A 21552-nucleotide genomic window follows, 5' to 3' on the forward strand; every position below is an offset into this window, starting at 1 on the left:
CGGCTGAGTTTGAGGTTTTTTTTTCTTTCTTTTGTGAAAAAGGTAAATGCAGAATTGGAGAAATTAACATGGGCATGTTGCCTGATATTAGACTAAATATACTTTTTCCCGCTCCCCCCCCCCCCCCCCCAAGGCAGACATGCGTAGGTAAGGAATACGCACCCCCAGCATAACTGCCCGGGCCACAGAAACCATCGCCAAGCCCATCTTGGGGTGCTGTCTGCCTCTGGACACTGCTCAGTGGGCATCGCAGCAGTGGTGCAGGTCCCACCAATCACGTGGAGAAGGGGGAACAGAGGCTTTCCCTCCAACCTTTAAGCGGGTGTTTGCTTGGGGTGGGTGTTTTTGTTTTGTTTTGTTTTTCCCCCCCCCTGTGGATTTTTATTTTAAATCTTAAATGTTGTACTGCAGGCCGCAGGCATGACAGGCAATGAGCAGGTGAAGAACCAATGGATAAGTGTTCAAAAACTCCTGTGTTGGCTAACGGGCTTCTGAATGTATCGCTGTGGTCCACAGAGAAGGCTGGAGAAGGTAGCAAGGAGATGCTGTATCAGCTACTGCAGCCTTAAAACAAAGTTGGTGTCTCTTTGGACTTTAAAATTGTTCCTATGCAGCTTATTTTATTTTTGTTTAATCAAATAAACAAGAGGGTTTTTTTTTTCCATGGAAATAATGTGTCTGTGTGATCCTTTAATCGAGAGTAAATAAGGGTGTGTGTGCCGCCTGGCGTGGAAGGGAGTCTGGGAGGAGGGTGGGCCGAGAGGCTGCTCTCTGGCTGCTGGGCCAGATGAGGTCCATGAAGTGTTTTCAGAACAGGTGCCTACAGCATTTTAAAATAGAAGAAATGTTCAAGAGCCTTGATATTTTAAAACCTGGGCTTAACGGAATTTGGGGGAAATTTCAGATCTGGCAGCCCCAGGCCTACGTTCTCCCAAGGAACTGAGTAGCAGATGTCCCTTTAGAGTGGCAAGAATGGGATGCCTCCGTTACCACAGTCCTTCCCATCCAACCCACCCCCTCTTACCCACATGCCACCTCCCTAGTGGACGCTGGCCTTGTGTGTGTGTGTTTGTGTGTAGCCCTTCTGCCTGGGGTGGGGGACCAACTTTGGGTCTCAGCTCTGGCCGCGGTGGGTAGTGAGCAATTTGCCCAAATAACTTTGGCGGCATACCAGAGGTGCCAGGTAGATAAAGAGGACTATTCTTTGGTGCCCTCTGTGTTAGCATCTCACTTTGGGACTTCATTTTTCATTGGAGCTAAATTGTCCCCTACTTTGCTCACCTGTCATGTGTGTCTATTCCCACAGCCTAAGTTTGGCCTTTTAAAAAATACATATACATTGCTTTCAGAGAGGGAGATAGAAACATCAATGGTAAGAGAAAATCATTGCTTGGCTGCCTCCTGCACGCCCCCTATTGGGGATTGAGCCCGCAACCTGGGCATGTGCCCTGACTGGGAATTGAACTGGTGACTTCTTGGTTTCTGGGTCGATGCTCAACTGCTGAGCCACACCCGGCCAGGCCTAAGTTTGACCATTGAATGAAGAGTCTGGCAAACTAGTGATGACCAGTAGACACTGGATTTCAGCGTTCTCAAGAGAGCAACATCAAATGTGAGAGAGAAACATCTGTTAGTTGCTTGCGTTTGGCACACGCCCCAATCGGGGATCGGCCCACCACCTTTTGGTGTATGGGACAGTGTTCCAACTAACTGAACCACACAGGCCAGCACTCAGATGTTTTTAAGTTAAACTCACTGGGGTGACTGGTTAATAAAATTATATGGGTTTCAGATGTACAATTCTGTCCTTCCCCCACGCCCCCTGTTCCTCAGGAGCAGTTTTAGGTTCACGTTAAAATTGAGAGATGAGCCGAACCGGTTTGGCTCAGTGGATAGAGCGTCGGCCTGCGGACTCAAGGGTCCCACGTTCGATTCCGGTCAAGGGCATGTACCTTGGTTGCGGGCACATCCCCACTGGGGGGCGTGCAGGAGGCAGCTGGTTGATCTCTCTCATCGATGTTTCTAACTCTCTAATCCTCTCCCTTCTTCTCTGTAAAAAATCAATAAAATACATTTTTTTTTTAAAAAATTGAGAGATGAAAAAGTTGTAGAATCAGGTAGTGGTGATGGTTTTACAACTAAGTGGGTCAGTTTTATGGTATATGACTCATCCCCATGAAGAGCCACAGGCAACACGTAAAGTCAGTACATGTGACTGCTTAAAGAACTTCAGTGAAAAGTCTGATGGCCTTTTCTGGCCTGTGTGTTTTGAGAATCCTGTGACTAGTTCTGCCTGGCGAGTTTTGAGCAACAGTGATTTGGTGCAACTTCCTAGCTGGAGTATTGCTTTCTTTTTTAAATATATGTTTATTGATTTCAGAAAGGAAGGGAGAGGGGGAGAGTGAGAGAAACATCAATGATGGGAGAGAACCATTGGTGGGCTGCCTCCTGCACGCCCCACACTGGGGATTGAGCCCGCAACCTGAGCATGTGCCCCGACCGGGAATCGAACCATAACCTCCTGGTTCATAGGTCAACACTCGGCCACGGAGCGATGCCGGCCGGGCTCACGAGCCTTTCTTAGGTTTGGCTGGGTTCTCCGAAGCAGACCATGAATGAGGAACTCTGTAAAAGCTTTTCATCAGGAATTGTTCCCAGGAAACCCTGGAAGGGGATTAGAGACACAGGAAGGGAAAGAGGCCAAGCAAGGGTGCCATATCAAGGGAGGTGCCACAGGGGATAACCGACTTCATCCCACAACGGAGAGCACTGAAGATAGTGTAGGGCACACACAGATTTGTCCTCAATAGGAGAGAGGACACCAGCTATTCATGCCCCGTGCCAGTCCATCATCGGTTAAGGAGGTCACGAGTCCCAGGCACTCTGGTTCTCTGTGCTTCATGACCAATGGCTTCTGTCTCCACCAGTGAAGACCTGGTCATCATGAGCTTTGAGGACCTTGCAAGTATTTTCTTGTTTTAGTACCAAAACAACCACATAAAGCAATTGTGTGCTCATTTTACAGGCGAGGAAGCAGAAGAGTAAAGGAACCTGCTTACGGACACAGAGTTAATAAGTGACAGATCCAAGGATTCTACCTCAGCTCCTGCTGATGCCAAACATTCTGAGGTTTCCATGTCACCAAACCAAACAAATTCCTCCAAGCTGGTCAAAGAGTGCAGGAGAGAGGCGGGGTTATCTGGGAGGCAACTTTTGAGGAGGGGAAGTTTGCTGTTCTGTGAGTTTCTAGAAGTTTTATCAGAATAAATATTAATATGACACCTTAAATTGTATTAGACCTTTAAAAACATACTGTTCACGTAATTTTCTTATTTTTCTTTTCATATGCACCTTTTAAGATAAGTTGCCACAGCCCGCCAAAAGTAGAGAGAATCCAAGCCCAGGACAGTGATTCTCAAAACCCAAGGCTATGGTTGCAGAGATATGGCTCTGGACTGGGAGAGATTCTGGAAGGGGTGGGCAGTTTATGGAAAGAATGGGCATATGATGAGCTCATTTCTTTTTTTAAAAAAATACTGGTATTGATTTTAGAGAGGAAGGGACGGGGGGGAGAGAGAGAGAGAAACATCAATGATGAGAGAATCATTGATTGGCTGCCTCCTGCACACCCCACACTGGGGATCAAGCCTACAACCCTGGCGTGTGCCCTGAGTGGGAATTGAACTGTGACCTCCTGGGCCTTAGGTCATCACTCAACCACTGGGCCACACTGGCCCGGCTGATGAGCTCATTTCTGGGGGGGAGGTATAGATGGAGAGGAACTCAGTTTATTTTGAGCAAAAATCCTGCAAGACAGATGGGTTCTGACAGAGGGGAGAGGGGCCTTAGAGCTCAGCTCAGTAGTTTGACTTCAGTGGGTGGGATGATAGGGAGCAGGGATGGGCTGAAAGTTGAGGAACTGATATTGCACTCATGGAACTGATATTCTAATGTCTTCTAGGTAATTGACAACTACTTTTAAATTGGAACACTTCAGTTCTGATCATGCTTCTGTTTTACATTTTATTATTGAACCATATTTCAATTCTACATACCTAACTGCTTTCCAAGTTACCCAATCTGCTCTTGTTTTATTTGGTTGGTTTTAGTTCAGAAATACATATTTACTAATATCTTGCTCCATTGTTGAATCTCATACCTTACAGGAGCTTTCATGATATGCATCATGAAAATTTGATGTCTTATAAATGAAATTCAGAACTTTTTCTCTGTGAAGAAAAAAATGCATTCACTGAGAAGCTTTAAGACAACATTTAGAGGCTGAGTTCCAGTGGATATGAGTTTTCTTTGCTGAGCTACCCCTTTGTGCTCTCATAGATTGAATAATGAAAAAGGAAAAAGACTGATCTTTAACATTTTTTAAAAGTGAGCTTTATTAAATTCTAGACACATTTATTTTTTATATAAATGTTTCAATCTTGTCGTAATTCCAGTTTGCATAACATTTAAAGTTTGTTTGGTTTAATAAAATGACAGGATCAAGGCTATATACTGTTCTTAATATTCTGGGTGACAAACTGAGCGTAGGCCCGGAGCACTCCTGCACACTAAAATATGATGGTTATGTTAAGGAAAAGCTCTTGGCCCTGCTGGGTAGCTCAGTGGTTAGAGTGGCGTCCCAATATGCCAGGGTTGCAGTGTGGATACCCAGTCAGAGCACATAAAAGAAGCAACCAATGAATACACATAAATAAGTGGAACAACAAACCGATGTTTCTCTCCCTCTTGCTCTCTAAAATCAGTAAAAGTATTTTTTTAAAGAAAAAGTTCTTGAATAACTGCTTGAGCTGTGAGCTGAAATTCTCCTGTATATTTTAAAATAAGAAATGTTATCTTTGAGATAAGTTTATCATAAAATAACTAGTATTTCCTAAATCATGGCCAACGCAGATTGGAAAATGCTGCCGTACCTGCTGCCATCTGCTGGCAGGTTTTATTTCCTGAAAACAGTGATTCTCAAAGTGTGATCCTTGGACCGCTGGGGGTGAGAGAAAAGGTTCCTGTGACCCTTTCCAGGGGATCAATTTGTGCTTCCACTTATTTATGCATTGACTGATTGCTCCTTGTATGTGCCCTGGCCAGAGATCGAACCTGAAACCATGGTGCATGGGGACGATGCTCTAACCAACTGAACTAACTATCCAGCGAGGGCATTCCTTTATGTTCTTCTTTTTAAAAAAAATAATTATTTATTGTTGAAATATTACATATGTCCTCCTTTTTTCCCCCATGGACCCCCTCCAGCCTGTCCCTGCCCCTGCCCCCTCCTTTATGTTCTTAATGTCCTAAGGTTGTTTGTTTTTCCTTTTTTAAATTTATTTTTAATTATAGTTGGCACACAATTTTATCTTAGCTTCAGATGTACAACCTAGTGATTAGACATTTATGTACATTAGGAAGTGATCACCCCAGTAACTTAGTAACCATCTTACAACAACACGATTGCTTTTCTGAGTTAATGCTTTCAGATGGCTTTTCTCATTTATTCTGCTAATGTCATGATTTGCATTGATAGGTTCTCTAACAGTAAACCAGCTTCGCATTTCTGAAATGAGCTAACTTGGCTAGTATGTATTTTTCAACTTTGGTTAATTTGTTAATATTTTACATAGTACATTTGCATCAATATATTCATAAGTGAAATTGAGTAATTTTATTTTTTCAGCTGGTTGTTATCAAAGGTGCATTAAGTTCTTAAAATGAGTCTAGGAGTATTGTTGTTGCTGTTGTTATTTTTTATCCTCACCCAAGGACATACTTAAAGGAAGAGAGAGAAACATTGATATGAGAGAAACACATCGATTACTTGCCTCTCCCACAAGTCCAGACCGAGGCTGGGGATCGAACCTGCAATCCAGGTATGTGCCCTTACCTGGGAATCGAATCCATGACCCTTTGGTGCTGGGACCAATGCTCTAACTACTGAGCAACACTGGCCAGGGGTCAATTCCTCCCTTTTGAGCAGCTAGGTCCATACCACAATCACTTCCCTTGATAGCTTCTCATTATTTGGGGCCACTATCCACACAAAATTATTCAAATTAGCCAATCATCAGAGAACCCAGGAAAACTAACCCCATCCTGCTTGCCATACATAAGCTGACTCCTAGAGTGCCAGCTTGCTGTAACCCAGTGCTACCCTGTCCCTGGATACAACCCCGTGTGTGACCCTGCCTAGCAGCCTTCTCATTTTAATCTGTGACAGGTCTGACACCCCGTTTGTGATGCTTTTCCACCACCGCTCTAGAGCTGAGTCCCTGAGCTCCTCCTGCAGGCCTTGGCAGTTATGGCTTCCAATGTCAGGTATGCTGGTCCCTGTGGATTGGTTGGTAGTGTGGCTCTGGCGGGGGGGGGGGGGGGGGGGGGGGGGATGAGTGTGTTTTGATGTTGAGAATAAGGCTTGGTAACACCAGGGGGCGCTGTCGTCTCATGTTACTGCTTTCCTCCTGGATGCCGGGCTGGGCTGTGTACCGCCTTGGTTTGGGGGAGGGTTGCCCTGGAGTATTTCGTTGGCCTGCTCCTGTCTAAGTCAGCTTTCGGAAACTCAGGCCAGTGGAAGCTGTTGTCCGTGAAAATGTCAGGAGTGCAGGTGTTAGTCCTGCCTGTGTCTCTGACTGTTTGCCTTGAGCACACCAGCTCCCCTCTCGGTTTTTCCCCATCTACGAAGTAGGCACTACTGAAAAATGTGATCCTTTGGGGTGCGTGTATGTGTGTTATTATGTAGGTTTGAAATCCTTAAGGGAAGGAAAACCTATTTAGTGTTTCTCCAGGGCAGTAACGTTATTACTTTGCAAACCTGAACACTGACCCCCGCAAACTTGAAAACTTGAAACCTGCTTTTAAGCTGAATCTTGACTCAGAACTCGAAGGTGGCCCACTGAGTCCAAATCCAGATATCTCCTGGATTCCTAGTTCTGGCTAAGGGAGATGTGACGGGGGGAATAACGATCCGCCCCTGATCCAGAATATAAAGATTCTTTCTACTGCGGACAGCCAGCTAAAAGGAACGTTAGGAATATAGCAAAAATATTTTTTTATTATGTGTGTCTTTTTAAAAAAGTTACTTCATTTTTCTCCATAATCTACCAGAGAATAAACCTTTCTCAGCTTTCGGTTTGGGGAAGTGACTAAGAGTCATTTTCTGATTCTTCTGTTAAAAAAAAGAAAAAGGGGGGGGGGCCACTTGAAGTCAGCACAGAGTGAGAGAGAGCACTCACAGGAAGACACGTGCCCTTCATAGGCGACTGTCCCAGCGCTGCTTCTGGAGCGAGTCTGGCAGAGCCTCGCAGACCTTCCTCAGAGCCACGTGCAGAAGAGCAAGGTAAGTGGGGTGGACGGGGCCATGCTCAGGGCTCCAGGCCGGGTGCTGGTTTCTAACAGGTGTGAGGACTTTGGAGGCGCTGGGAGCTGCCAGCCGCTCACCCAGTCCCATCACTCGGGCATCTTGGTCAGTCTCGTGCTCACATGTGGCTCCTGTCTTGGAGGTCACACGCGATCTACCTGGACCCACGCCCTCGGAGCCCTCCTCTGATCAGTACTCATTTTTGCTCACATCTGGCCTAGGTCCACATGCTTAGGCTACACAGACAATGTTCATCGGACATATAAACTTCTCTGCTTCTCGCTTTTTTGAAGACTCCCAGGCCAAGAAAGACCACACAAATCGGGGCAACGGAAGAATTTCAAACATTTACCAATGGTGTTTGCTCTTGTGTGTTCTCCTGATGATAATTTCCTAATTTCTCGGCCTCTTTTACTGTATCTCTTTAATTTTCACTGGTAAAATGGTGCAGAAAGACTAGAATTGTTTAAATGGAGTTGCTATTCATTTAATACTTTTTTTTTTCTGGAGACCCTGAGTGCACCAGGTCTTCAGCTTTTGTTTGCTGGAGTAAATCAAAGTCTCTGTCTGGAGAAACACAGAGTTTAGGTGTTTGGGTGTGTGGTGGTGAGGGTGGGAGGCAGGGCGTAGCTCTGAATTACTGAACAATGGGAAAAGGGTTTTAATAAGAGACATCAGGGTGCCAATAAGAAGGAAGTGAGAGGCGCTGGCCAGGTGGCTCTGTTGGTTGGAGAGTGGTACACCAAAAGATTGCGGATTTGATTCCAGGTCAGGGCACATGCCTAGGTTATGGGTTTGATTCCCCATTTAGGGTGCATATGGGAGGCAACCAATCAATGTTTCCCTCACATTGATGTCTCTCTCTCAAATGAATAGAAACATATCTTCAGGTGATTTTTTAAAAAGAAAGAAAGAGCCCTAACCGGTTTGGTTCAGTGGATAGAGCGACGGCCTGTGGACTGAAGGGTCCCAGGTTCGATTCTGGTGAAGGGCATGTACCTGGGTTGCGGGCTTATCCCCAGTGGGAGGTGTGCAGGAGGCAGCTGATCGATGTTTCTTTCTCATTGATGTTTCTAACTCTCTGTCTCTCACCCTTCCTCTCTGTAAAAAATCAATAAAATATATTTTAAAAAAATAAGAAAGAAAGAAGAATATAGCCAATAATATTGTAATAACTATGCATGGGGCTAGGCAGGTACTTGAAATACTGGGAACCACTCCGTAATGTATATGGTTGTCCAATCACTATGCTGTACATCTGACACTAATACATAATAATACTGAATGTAAACTGTAATTGAAAAAAAAAGAAGGAAGCCAGGGGAATTGGCCTTGAGTCAGAAAGCCCTCATCCCTGAATTGCTCTGATTTACACATGAACATGTGTGTAACTTTAAGAAGGTTTTAACCTCTTCATCTCCCAATTTAGAGAGGAAACACGGTAGTTGGGGAGATAGAGATATTATTTCTGGCTTTGATGTGCCTTTTCTTTTTTTTTCTTTTTAAATATATTTTATTGATTTTTTTTACAGAGAGGAAGGGAGAGAGATAGAGAGTTAGAAACATCGATCAGCTGCTTCCTGCACACTCCCTACTGGGGATGTGCCCGCAACCAAGGTACATGCCCTTGACCAGAATCAAACCTGGGACCTTTCAGTCCGCAGGCTGACGCTCTGTCCACTGAGCCAAACCGGTTTAGGCTGATGTGCCTTTTCTAGATCTGTCATACCAATTCCCATTCTGATAGGATTGATTTTCATATATGGCTTTCATGAAAAGACCAAAAATTTCCCCCAGTTTACACAGCTACGTACTGTAACCTTCCGAGGGGCCTTGAGAACAGATGTGTTGTGTTAGTGTCAAACTGGCCGGGGGAGGCTAGCCACCCAGGCCTGGGAGGCCAGGCATGTTCCCACCTGGGATGATGCTCTAGAGCAGCGGTTCTCAACCTGTGGGTCGCAACCCCTTTGGGGGTCGAACGACCCTTTCACAGGGGTCGCCTAAGACCATCGGAAAACACATATATAATTACCTATTGTTTTTGTGATTAATCACTATGCTTTAATTATGTTCAATTTGTAACAAGGAAAATACATCCTGCATATCAGATATTTACATGACGATTCATAACAGTAGCAAAATTACAGTTATGAAGTAGCAACGAAGATAATTTTATGGTTGGGGGTCACCACAACATGAGGAACTGTATGAAAGGGTCGCGGCATTAGGAAGGTTGAGAACCACTGCTCTAGAGCGACCATGAAACCCACTTGCCCCAACTCTCACCAGCTGATTGTTAAACGGGAATTTTGTGAGGCAGGCAGTAGCTTGACCTTGGCCATGGTGGGAGTATTTGCATCATGCATGGAAACCAGCAAAAACCATAAATCAGAGCTCTCCCGTCTCCAAAACCCCCAGACTTCCTTTACCAGCATATCACTGGGACTTGGAGCCTGAAGAGTAAGTTCTGTTCAAAGCTGTGTGGCCTTCAGAAGTCACTTAACCTCTCTGAATCTATCATGAGTTATCTACGCCATGGCTCAGTATGCTTGATTGGCTTAGAGTGCCAGATTTGTGTTGGGATGGTGGGGTGCTGGGGACAGGAGCATTGGAGTGGGATTAAGTGGTCAATACCAATGAACATGGTTTGAAATCTATAAAGTGCCAAGTATACAGGAGGAATTAGAATTTTTATACAGCCCTGGCCAGTGTGGCTCAGTTGGTTGGAGCATCATTCTGTCCACCAAAGAGTTGAGGGTTCGATTCCAGGTTGGGACACATACCTAGGTTGTGGGTTTGATCCCTGGCCAAGGCTTCTATGGGAGGCAAGTCATTGACGTCTCTCTCTCTCTCTCTTCCTTCCCCTCTCTGCAGATCAATGAATATGTCCTCGGGTGAGGATTAAAAAAAATTATTTTATATGTAAAGACAAGTGACCAACCTGCCTTCCTTTTAGCTTAATGATTACCTGAGCAATTACTGAATTTTTGGAGTTACAATCTAAAGGGGCAACGTGGGTAGATTTTTAAATCTCTTTTTTTCTTCCCTTTTTTTATGTGGGAAAGGCCCTCGGTGCAGTGCTGTTGGGGATAGCTGCTGGTCTTTTCCTTCCTGCACGTGATTTCAGTAACCCCAGACTATCTTTTAGCAACGTGTCCTCAGCACGTTGGGAAATACTGGGAACCCCTCTGTTCTCAGCAGAGGGGTAAGAACAGTGGCAGGGCTGGAATCTGGAATCTGCCTGACTCCGAAGGGCAGGATTATTTCATTTGGCTACGCTGCCCTCCAAGGAACTGAGCCCTTCGACTTGGGCAGGTTGGAAAGGATGTAGAACGATTGGGGCAAAATACGAAGCCGGTGTTCTCTGCATTCAGCCATGTTTTGATTTGCTTTTGTTCTTACCAAGCTCTTGTTTGCCCTTCCCTCATTAGCTTCCTCTGGTTGGCCTCAGGTCTGCCTTTAGGAGCCTGTCGATTTGAAAATGAACGTCACAGATACAACAGACCCCACCCTCACGGATGAAAGTATCTACAGCATTTACTATCATGATGACAATTTCCCCGAGCCTTGCACCAAAGAAGGCATCAAGAAATTTGGGGGTCTCTTCCTGCCTCCTCTCTACACCTTGGTCTTTCTGTTTGGGCTGCTGGGAAACTCCATGGTGGTTCTGGTCCTGTTCAAGTACAAGCGGCTCAGGTCCATGACGGATGTGTACCTGCTCAACCTTGCCATCTCGGACCTGCTCTTCGTGCTCTCCCTTCCTTTCTGGGCCTACTACGCGGCAGACCAGTGGGTTTTTGGACTAGGTCTCTGCAAGATTATTTCCTGGATCTACCTGGTAGGCTTTTACAGTGGCATCTTCTTCATCATGCTCATGAGCATCGATAGGTACCTGGCGATCGTGCATGTGGTGTTTTCCCTGAGAGCCAGGACCGTGACTTACGGGATCATCATCAGCTTGGCCACGTGGTCAGTGGCTGTCTTCATCTCCCTGCCAGGCCTTCTGTTCAGCACTTGCTACACAGAGCGCAACCATACCCACTGCAAAACCAAGTACTCGTTCAACTCCACGCAGTGGAAGGTCCTCAGCTCCCTGGAGATCAACGTTCTAGGCCTGGTGATCCCCTTGGGGATCATGCTGTTTTGCTACTCCAGGATCATCAGGACCCTGCAGCACTGCAAAAACGAGAAGAAGAACAAGGCGGTGAAGATGATCTTCGCCGTGGTGGTCCTCTTCCTGGGGTTCTGGACGCCGTACAACGTGGTGCTCTTCCTGGATACGCTGGTGGAGCTGGAGGTGCTCCAGGACTGCACCTTGGAGAGGCACCTGGACTACGCCATGCAGGCCACAGAGACGCTGGCTTTCGTCCACTGCTGCCTGAACCCGGTCATCTACTTCTTCCTGGGGGAGAAATTCCGCAAGTACATCATCCAGCTTCTCAAAACCTGCAGGGGCTCTTTCGTGCTCTGCAAACACTGCGGCCTCCTCCAGAATTACTCCCCCGACGCCCCCAGCTCATCTTACACGCAGTCCACCATGGATCACGAGCTGCATGACGCGCTGTAAACCATGGAAATGCACCACCACCAACAAAAAAACAGAGTTACTATCCTTCCCAAGTTAAAAGTTTACCTACAATTGTATCCTAGGAAGAGTTCCCTGAGCGAGGGTGAGGGAGAAGATGTACATCCACTGCAGAAAGTGGGGCTTCTCGCCCTGCGGTCAGCTGTCCTCTTGCCACGTACAAGTTCAATGCGGCAAGAGTTCACGCGGCCCGCAGCAGGCTGGCCTGCGCGATCGGTTAACCTGAGGAGATTTCTGAGCAGTGTTTCAAAGAGAAACAACATTGGAAGACATTCATTCCCTTCTGACCTGGACAGATGGGGTTCTCCTGAGGGAAGAGAAGAGAATTGACTGGTGGCGTAAATTGCTACTTTCTGCTGAGGGAAATGGGCTCTTCCATGAATTTCTAGCTTTTGCAGAAAAATATAGAAAACTTTGACAGGCTGTGCCAGGGTTTTTTTCCTGATAACATATCTGAAGCCAGGTATATGTGGAAATGAATAGCGAAGTAATGAACGGAGATCTTGATTCTTTGAATGTAAAGGATTGTTTGTTAGTGGAAGCCGAACTTTTTACGCTGATTCCAAGTAGAAGGAGATGAAGGCATTAGCATGGTCTGATTTCTAAACATGAAATCCAAGGCAATAAAAAATCCAAACATACCTGTGGAAATTCCAATGTTTTGGTTTCATTGTAACAGATGAGCATCCAAATTTTAAAAATAATACACAGTCCCTGATACTTTTATTTGCGGTCATGTACTTGTTTACAAACAGTGCCTTCAAAACTAAAAACAACAAGAACCACTGAGGTATGACGGTGCTTCCTTTGTTCTTTTGAGGTGCCTGCCATCGAGGGAGGCAAGAATAATCAACTAAAAGTTACTGTTGATGTGACACCAAAAATGACTGTCAAAAAACAGTGAAATTTTGCAAAGTGTCATCCTCTCTTTTAAAATATTAGCCCTGGTTCTTACATGTTGCATGACTCAAAAGTTAAGTCATTTCTTAGGTAATTTTAAGCATGTAATTAGTCATTTTGCACCATGAAGAGAAATCTCTGTTCTTACTCACAGCCTTAATTAACCACAATTATGGAAAGACTTCAACAAAGTCTGGGCATAATTGTAATATAGGGATACTTAAAACCCTTCCAGAAACAAAGGCCTATCTTGCAAACCATTCACTGAATGGTTCAAACCGCTTCTGTAAGTTGACACATTATCGCATGCTCTGCATTTAGAAAGAATGCATTTCCAGATGATTTATTTTCAGGAAAGTGATTTGAAAAGGGTACGTTGATGTTGCCTTCATAGAAGAAAATAAAATAAAGTAAATGTGTACGTAGTCCCACAGAGCCTCTTTTCCTGGTCATGTTCGGGTTTGATCTGATGTGGATGAGGATCCAAGCTGCTGAGGTCCCGTTGCCTCATCCTCCCCTCATCAGCCACACGCCCAGGATGGTATGGACGTGTCCCTCCCGGGGGAGGAATCAGAGGGTTTGCTGTTCAGATCGCCCCTTGGGGTGGGGAGTGGAGTTGCTTTCTTCTTCCAGTGCCCTTGGGAATCAGTGTGGGTAAGAAGGGAGGGCGGGCCAGGTTCCTCGGTAAAGTTTCCTTAGAAAACCTCCACATGGTATGCGAGGACCTGCCAAATCCCAGCTTTGCATTCACTTGATCTCAGTGACAGAAATTTCGGGACAGCGAAAGACAAAGACTGGCCATAGCGGTTTTACTGTCCCTTCATCCCCCATCACATGCAGTGCTAAGCAAGGGTGAGAGGCAGACCGCACAGCTTCCAACCCTCCACCTGGGGTGGGGTCATCCATCACCTCAGGTCACTCAGGGCTTCCCCTGTTCCAAAGCTGGGGGATATTTCCTCAGGATGGGACTGTAGAACCTCTAGTGCCACCCAAACACGACCCTCTCGGAACACGGGAAAGAAAGTTCCTTCCCATTCAGTAATAGAAACCTGGAAAAGCAAGCCGGCATGATTTCTACACAAAGGTGGGTTACACCAGTCAGTTTTCAGACATTAGATCCATTCCTTTCTTGTTGCAACAGACCTCGCTTCTGAAAGACTAGGTTTAATTTGTTGAAGAACAGTAAGAGCAGGTTTGCTTTGGGGGTGATGTAAAGGTTTTGGAACTGGATAGAGATGATGGCTGCACAACGTTGAGGTGAATGTGCTAAATGCCATGGAATTGTACTTATTTATTGATTTTTAAATATTTTTTTTATTGGTTTGAGAGAGAGAGAGAAAAAAAAACATTGATTGGGGATCAAGCCTGCAACCCAGGCATGTGCCCTGACTGGGAATCGAACCAGCAACTTTTTGGTGCATGGGACGACACTCCAACCAACCGAGCCACACCAGCCAGGGCCTGTACATTTCTAAACGGTCATTTTTATACTATGTGAATTTTACCTTAACACCACCACTAACAGCAATAAGAATAATGGGAAGTTGCCCTAGCAGTATTTGTCTCAGAGTAAGCACTCAAATGATTTTGAATAAATAAATAACATCTCCTAACCGGTTTGGCTCAGTGGATAGAGCGTCGTCGGCCTGTGGACTGAAGGGTCCCAGGTTCGATTCCGGTCAAGGGCATGTACCTTGGTTGCGGGCACATCCCCAGTAGGAGGTGTGCAGGAGGCAGCTGATGGATGTTTCTCTCTCATTGGTGTTTCTAACTCTCCCTCTCCCTTCCTCTCTGTAAAAAAATCAATAAAAATATTTTTTAAAAAAATAAATAACATCTGTTTCCCCCCAAAATGTACACAGTAAAATAATCCCTAAAAAAAGAAAAAACAATCTGTTTCCCATGAGAAGAGAAATACAGGGTGATGCCAAAGGGTCTTCAGACCTTTAGGGAGATTTTTCCTAAGAACCTCTCATAGCAATTTGGAACATCTGATGTCATTAATTCGGATGTGTGGAGTGCCTGTTTTGTGCCAAGCAGAATGTGAGGCTATGGAGAGAATAATAGGATAAAGGAGGAAGCTCTCCACTCACTGAATTTACAGTCTAATAAGGGAAACCACAAACACAAGGTCCACTCTTACGCAAGCCGGACGGATATGATATAAGAATTGGGAACATACTTTGCGACCCAGAGGAAGGAGAAATTGATTCAGTTTCAACTTTTTATAATACAATTATCTTTTGAAGTAGGCCTTGTTAGAGGAGCTTGATTAAAAATATTTTTTAAAATTGATTTTAGAGAGGAAGGGAGAGGGAGAGAGATAGAAACCTCAATGACAGAATCATTCATTGGCTGCCTCCTGCACGCCCCACACTGGGGAATGAGCCTGCAACCCGGGCATGTGCCCCAACCGGAAATCAACTGGGAATTGAACCCTGACTTCCTGGTTCATAGGTTGATGCTCAACCACTGAGTCACACCTGCCGACCTTTTTATTTTTATTTATTTTTTTTTTGACCTTTTTATTTTTAATTTTTTAAAATATATTTGTATTGATTTCAGAATGGAAGGGAGAGGGAGAAACATCAATAATGAGAATCATTGCTTGGCTGCCTCCTGCATCCCCCCCACTGGGGATCAAGCCCGCAACCCAGGCATGTGACCTTGACCAGAATCCCCTCAGTCTGCAGGGGTTGATCCAGTGAGCCAAACCAGCCAGGGCTTTTTTTTTTTTTTTTTTTTTTTTTTGAGAGAGAGAGAGAGTGGGAGGGAGGGGGAGAGAGAAACATCAATGTGAGAAAGAGACATTGATTGGTTGTCTCCCACATGTGCCAGGGCCCGAGCCTGCAACCGAGGTACATGTCCTTGACCTAACTGAACCCAGGACCCTTCAGTCCTTGGGCCAAAGAGGAGCTTGATTTTGATGAATGGAAGGGAGGAAGGACAATCTATTCTAGACTAATGAAATAGCATATGAAAAGGCAGGGTAGTGAGAGCATAGTGTGTGTCCAGGGAGTGGTGAGTAGGTTTTTGTAGTTAAAGTGATAATGTGCAGGGCGGGGAAGAGGAACAAAGTAGGGAAAGATGAGAGAGACCACAGAGGCTGCAGTTCTGAGCTACTGAGTCAGCTGCCAGCCCATATTAGGCTTGAGAAGACTTTAGTGACTGCTGAGGTGTGCTGTCCTTACGCCCTCTGTTAGGACTGGAGCATGCATTCTCCAGCTCAAGGAGCCCTGACGGATGACACTCAGCTCCTCTCCTTTCCAGACTATCCTCTCCGGGTGCAGCTCACATCCAGTGACCAGACAGTGACTGGAACAAAACATTTTCCTTCTTCCCTTAATTTGGGACAACTCTGAAGAGCCCTTTCTACTCCAGAGCCCCCCATAAGATCAGCCGAGACCTCTGCTGTAATGATCTTGCCGTTCAACTTTGCCTGCTGTCTAGTCCTGCTTCCTTCCTGCCCTACAGGTGCTGTTCCCTAGAGCAGTGGTCGCCAACCACTAGTGGACCACTGGTGGTCCATGAGGTCTGCAAGGTTGGTGACCGCTGCCCTAGAGGACTCCCCATCAAGTCTCCTGGATGCTAAGCTTGTCTCAGAGTCTGTTTCCAGGAACCCCAATCTAAAATGGGGCTTTTGGATCACACAGGGGGACAAGTGGGCGCCTAATATAAATGGAAATTGACCTCAAGTGTGGAAAAATGAAGAGGCATAATCTTTGCATTAGGGATGTCCTTCACTCATTGCCCTCTGACCATCAACCCCAATTTGACTCTTGGTCCCCATGCTTCCATTACTCAGTCTCACGTTTGCTTCCATAATTTGTCTGCCTCAAGCCCTGAGGCACCTACACACTCTCTTTCTGTCATGTCTCCTGTTGGTCATGCCTCGGTCACCGGACATCCTATATCCTTCACCGATCAGTGACTTCCTCAGCTTAAATGAATCAGACACAGCTCTAGCCATTTTTGGGGTCACAGTACTCCATACTCCTTAAAAGTTTACAATGGGCCCTAACCGGTTTGGCTCAGTGGATAGAGCATCGGCCTGTGGACTGAAGGGTCCCAGGTTCGATTCCGATCAGGGACATGTACCTTGGTTACGGGCACATCCCCAGTGGGGGGTGTGCAGGAGGCAGCTGATCGATGTTTCTCTCTCATTGGTGTTTCTAACTCTCTATCCCTCTCCCTTCCTCTCTGTAAAAAATCAATAAAATATATTTTTTAAAAAAATTTGACAATGGCTCCAGATTACCCTTTTATTTTTTATTTTTATTTTTTTAAATATATTTTATTGATTTCTTACAGAGAGGAAGGGAGAGGGATAGAGAGTTAGAAACATCGATGAGAGAGAAACATCGATCAGCTGCCTCCTGCACACCCCCCACTGGGGATGTGCCCGCAACCAAGGTACATGCCCTTGACCGGAATCGAACCCGGAACCCTTGAGTCCGCAGGCCGAAGCTTTATCCACTGAGCCAAACCGGTTCTGGCCAGATTACCCTTTTAGACAATAAGATTCACTAAGTGCATTCATATGTTGAAACTCATTTCAGCCTCTTCTTAAAGTAGATTAATTTGGTTTCATTACCCCCAAGAAACTGAGGTCCAGGGGAAACTATATATATATATATGTTTAATCCTCACAGGAGGATATTTTTTCCATTGATTTCCAAAGAAAGAGAAAGGAAGGGAGGAAGGGGAGAGACAGACAGACAGATAGACATCGATGTGAGAGAGACACATCGACTGATTGCCTCCCACATGTACCCTTACTGGGGGCACGGAGTGAACCCGCAACCGATGTATGTGCCCTTGACTGGAATCAAACCCCCGACCCTTTGGTCTGTGGGCTGACACTCTAACCTGCCAGGGCAGGGGAAACATCTTAATCATAAATTAGACTAATTCCTAACTGCCTATCCCAAAGCAGTTTTTCAATTGTTCTTTTTACTGAATGAGTGACTTTCCTTATCTCTTAATCAAGTTCTCTACACCGGCAGTCAGGTTTCTATTTCAGCACGCAAAGTTCACCAGCCCTCGCTCCAAAATCCCCATTTTGTTTCTAATAAAACTTTATGTGACAGAGTTCAAAGACTGAATTGCCCCCTAGTTCCAGAAATTAGTGGGCGGTCTTTGGGTCAAAAATTACTTCATTAAGACTTTTTATGAACATAGCTACAGAAGTCTACATTTTCACCTTCTCTGGGAAACTGTAAAATAACAGCAAGAAGAATGAATTTGAAAACCCACAAATTCCATTCCAATGAATGCATAAGATAAGTGGAACAACAAATCAATGTTTCTCTCGCTCCACAAAATAACTTGTTTAAGAATGGTCATAACATCAGACTTAATGGTGAAAGACTGAATGCGTTCCCCTGAAGATCAGGGACAAGACAAGGACCTCTGTTTTTGCCTCTTCTGTTTGTGTTATACTCAAGGTTCTTGTCGGGGGGGAAAAAGGCAAGAAAAAACACACGTCAAGATTGGAAAGGAAGAAGTAAAACTATGTCTATTTGCCAACAACATGACCTTTTATGTAATGAATTCTAAGGAATCCATTAAAAAACTATTAAAGCTAATGACTGAATTCAGCAGGGTGCAGAATACAAGATCAATATATAAAAATCAATTACATTTCTCTAGAGTGGCAGTGAGTAATCCAAACATGAAGTTAAGAAAACAATTCCATTTATAATAACATCAAAAATAAAATACTTGGAAATAAATTTAACAAAAGAAGTGCAAGATGTGTACACTGAAAGCTAGAAAACATCACGGAAATAAATTAAGGGAGACCTAAATATGTGGAAAGACATTCTGTGCTCATTAATTGGGAGATTTGATATTTTAAAGACGGCAATACTCTCTAAATTCATCTCTAGATTCAATAAAATCCTTGTCACAATTCCAGCTGGCTTAAAAATAATTTTTTTCGCAGAAATTGACAAGCTGATTTTATATGGAAGTAAAAGGGATATAGTAGAGCTCAAATGATCTTGAAAGAGAAGAACAAAGTTGGAGGAACCACACTTCTCAAATTCAAAACTTACTGCAAAGCTACTATAATCAAGACAACGTAAAATGGCATGAAGATAGACACATAAATCAAGGAAATAGAATTGGGAGTCCAGAAATAATCCCTCATGTTTATGTCCAATAGATTTTTGACAAGGGTGCCAAGAGAATTCAATGGGGGAAAGACTGACTTTTTCAGCAACTGATATTGGAGCACCTGGGTATCCACATGCAAAGAATGAAGTTGGACCACTACCTCATTCCAACACAAAATTAAAATGGATCACAGAACTACTAGTAAATGTAAGAGCTAAAACTGTAAAGTTCTATGATTAATACATAGCTATAAATCTCATGAGCTTGGGTTAGGCAAATTTATAGAGACAAAAAGTAGACTAGTGGCTGCCTAGGGCTGGGAGAAGAAGGAGATGGGGAAATAACTACTAATGGGTATGGGGTTTCTTTTTGGGGTAATAAAAAGGTTCTAAACTTAGATTGTGGTAATGGTTGCACAACTCTGTGAATATACTAAAAACCATTGAATTGCACATTTTTAACAAGTACATGTTATGGTATGTGAAGTATAGAAATGTTTAATATTGTTTGTATTATTCATAATCACCAAACAATGGAAATAATCCAATTGTCCATTAGCAGGAGAATGGATAAACAAACTTGGTGTATTCATGCAATGGAATCCTACTCAGCAAGGTAAATGAAGGGATCACTCGCATCCGCAACAACATTGATATACCTGAGAAATGTTACGTTGAGCAGAAGAAGCCAGACACAAATGGGCACATATTGTATGATTTTATCTATCTGAAGTTCTAGAACAGGCAAAAACTAACCTAGGGAGAAAAGGATTATAACAGCAGTTGCCTCTGGTGTGTGGTACAGTGTTAATTGTAGAGGCATACAGAGGAATAATCTGGGTGATGGAAATTTCCTACATCTTATTGGGTATGGGTGACCTGGGTAGACATATTTATCAAATTTTATTATATTACATGCTCACAAACCTGCATGTTTTGTGGCATGCAAATTACATTCAATTAAAAAAAGATAGTATTGCAGAAAATAATAGGATTAAGCATCTGTGAGGAAGAATCACAGTTGGGAAATAAAAACAAAGGGGTGAGCAAAGCTGAGACCTCAAGTCCGCTGGGTCTTGGGGCCTGAAGCTGGTGGCAATCTCCAGCAGTTCAGATCCTGTAGGGTAACTGCTACAGACAACATGGAGGGGGCAGGGCAGGGCTACCCCACCTCTGAGAGGAGATGGAAAAACTGCTGGTTGGCAATTGTAGGCCTCATTAGGTGGGAAGATAAACAAAAACTCACAACTAAGATTTGAACCATGATTCAATGATCAGATCTGTGATACCCCCAAATCACTACAGGACTTGAGATCCAAACCACCAACATCAGCCTTATTTACAGGCAAACCAAAAGTCCATCATTCAAGGAAGAAATGTAATTCTATCACAGTGAACAAGATTAACAATCAGAACAAGAGCTCACTTGAGGTGAACTCAATATAATAGTGTGAAAAATACTTTAATACAAATATTCTGATCTCTTTTGAGGAAATATTAACACCCACTAACAACAAAATATTTACCGACACCGGGCAGGGCTGATCCTACCCAAAGGTGTTAGGAGTGATATTACATAGGTGTCAACAATCAAAATTTTCTCCTAGAACTGATCTTAATTTTTTATTTTTTTAAAAATATATTTTATTGATTTTTTTACAGAGAGGAAGGGAAAGGGATAGAGAGTTAGAAACATCGATGAGAGAGATACATCGATCAGCTGCCTCCTGCACACCCCCTACTGGGGATGTGCCCGCAACCAACGTACATGCCCTTGACCGGCATTGAACCTGGGACCCTTCAGTCCACAGGCCGACGCTCTCTCCACTGAGCCAAACCGGTTAGGGCTTAATTTTTTATTTTGAAACCCTAGTTCTCCCAGGAATAAGAAACTGAATCTCAGTCAATTCACTGTTTTACCCACTTCCACTTCCCCTTCCCTCAGTAAATTTGGTGTCACAATTTTGGGAGAGGACTCTGGTCTTTGTCATCCTTGATGTCAGCACCTGCTGACAACATCTTGCCCTGTGTGGGTCACAAGCACCAGTCCAGGAAGTGACCTGCTGAGTTGATCCACGCTCACATACAGGACTTCCACAAGGCTACTTCTCCGATCCTATGGCACTCCTCAGGACGCAGGACACCATGTATTGTCTCCTCTGTGGTCTCCAAGGGCTTAATGGGGTTGCCTAGAGCCTTTGCTTGCTTCATGATGCTCTAGCTGGTATGAGAGACCATCTACTGCTCTCCACTCCATGTCTGCCTCATGGGAACCCTTGGTCCATGTGCATACATCCATGTGTGCTGTCTCTACACTTGCATCCTGATGGGCAATTCAGGTATCTTGCTTCCTCCTCAAGCTTGACCTTGGGAATAATGGCTCAAAAGCCCTATTTCCTTAGATCTCAAAACCTTAGTGGGCATTCTACTGTGCTTCCCAATCCCGAGGGCTAGGCCATGGGACTTGTCTCCAGGATGCTCACTCTGACTCCTCTCTGTTAGCCTCATGCCTCTCAGGGCCCCTTCCTAAGAAGTTGGACCCGGAGGAGAAAGACAAGCATGTATCATTTCAGAAATACAGATAA

The 21552-nt window shown here is 44.5% G+C and overlaps 1 protein-coding gene across 1 annotated transcript; it reads left to right on the forward strand.

Annotated features, from left to right (window-relative positions):
- Positions 1-7229: 7229 nt before the first annotated feature.
- CCR4 (C-C motif chemokine receptor 4) lies at positions 7230-13288 on the forward strand. The gene is made up of 2 exons (XM_036332868.1): positions 7230-7342; positions 10795-13288. Exon 2 carries the CDS (start codon positions 10845-10847, stop codon positions 11928-11930), a length of 1086 nt encoding a protein of 361 aa, XP_036188761.1. The 5' UTR covers positions 7230-7342; positions 10795-10844; the 3' UTR covers positions 11931-13288.
- Positions 13289-21552: the final 8264 nt, after the last annotated feature.

This window comes from Myotis myotis, unplaced genomic scaffold, assembly GCF_014108235.1.
Source record: "Myotis myotis isolate mMyoMyo1 unplaced genomic scaffold, mMyoMyo1.p scaffold_m19_p_13, whole genome shotgun sequence".
NCBI lineage: Eukaryota > Metazoa > Chordata > Mammalia > Chiroptera > Vespertilionidae > Myotis > Myotis myotis.

Coding starts and splice junctions, on each gene's coding strand:
- CCR4 (XM_036332868.1), top strand. CDS start 10,845: ATGAACGTCACAGATACAACAGACCCCACCCTCACGGATGAAAGTATC.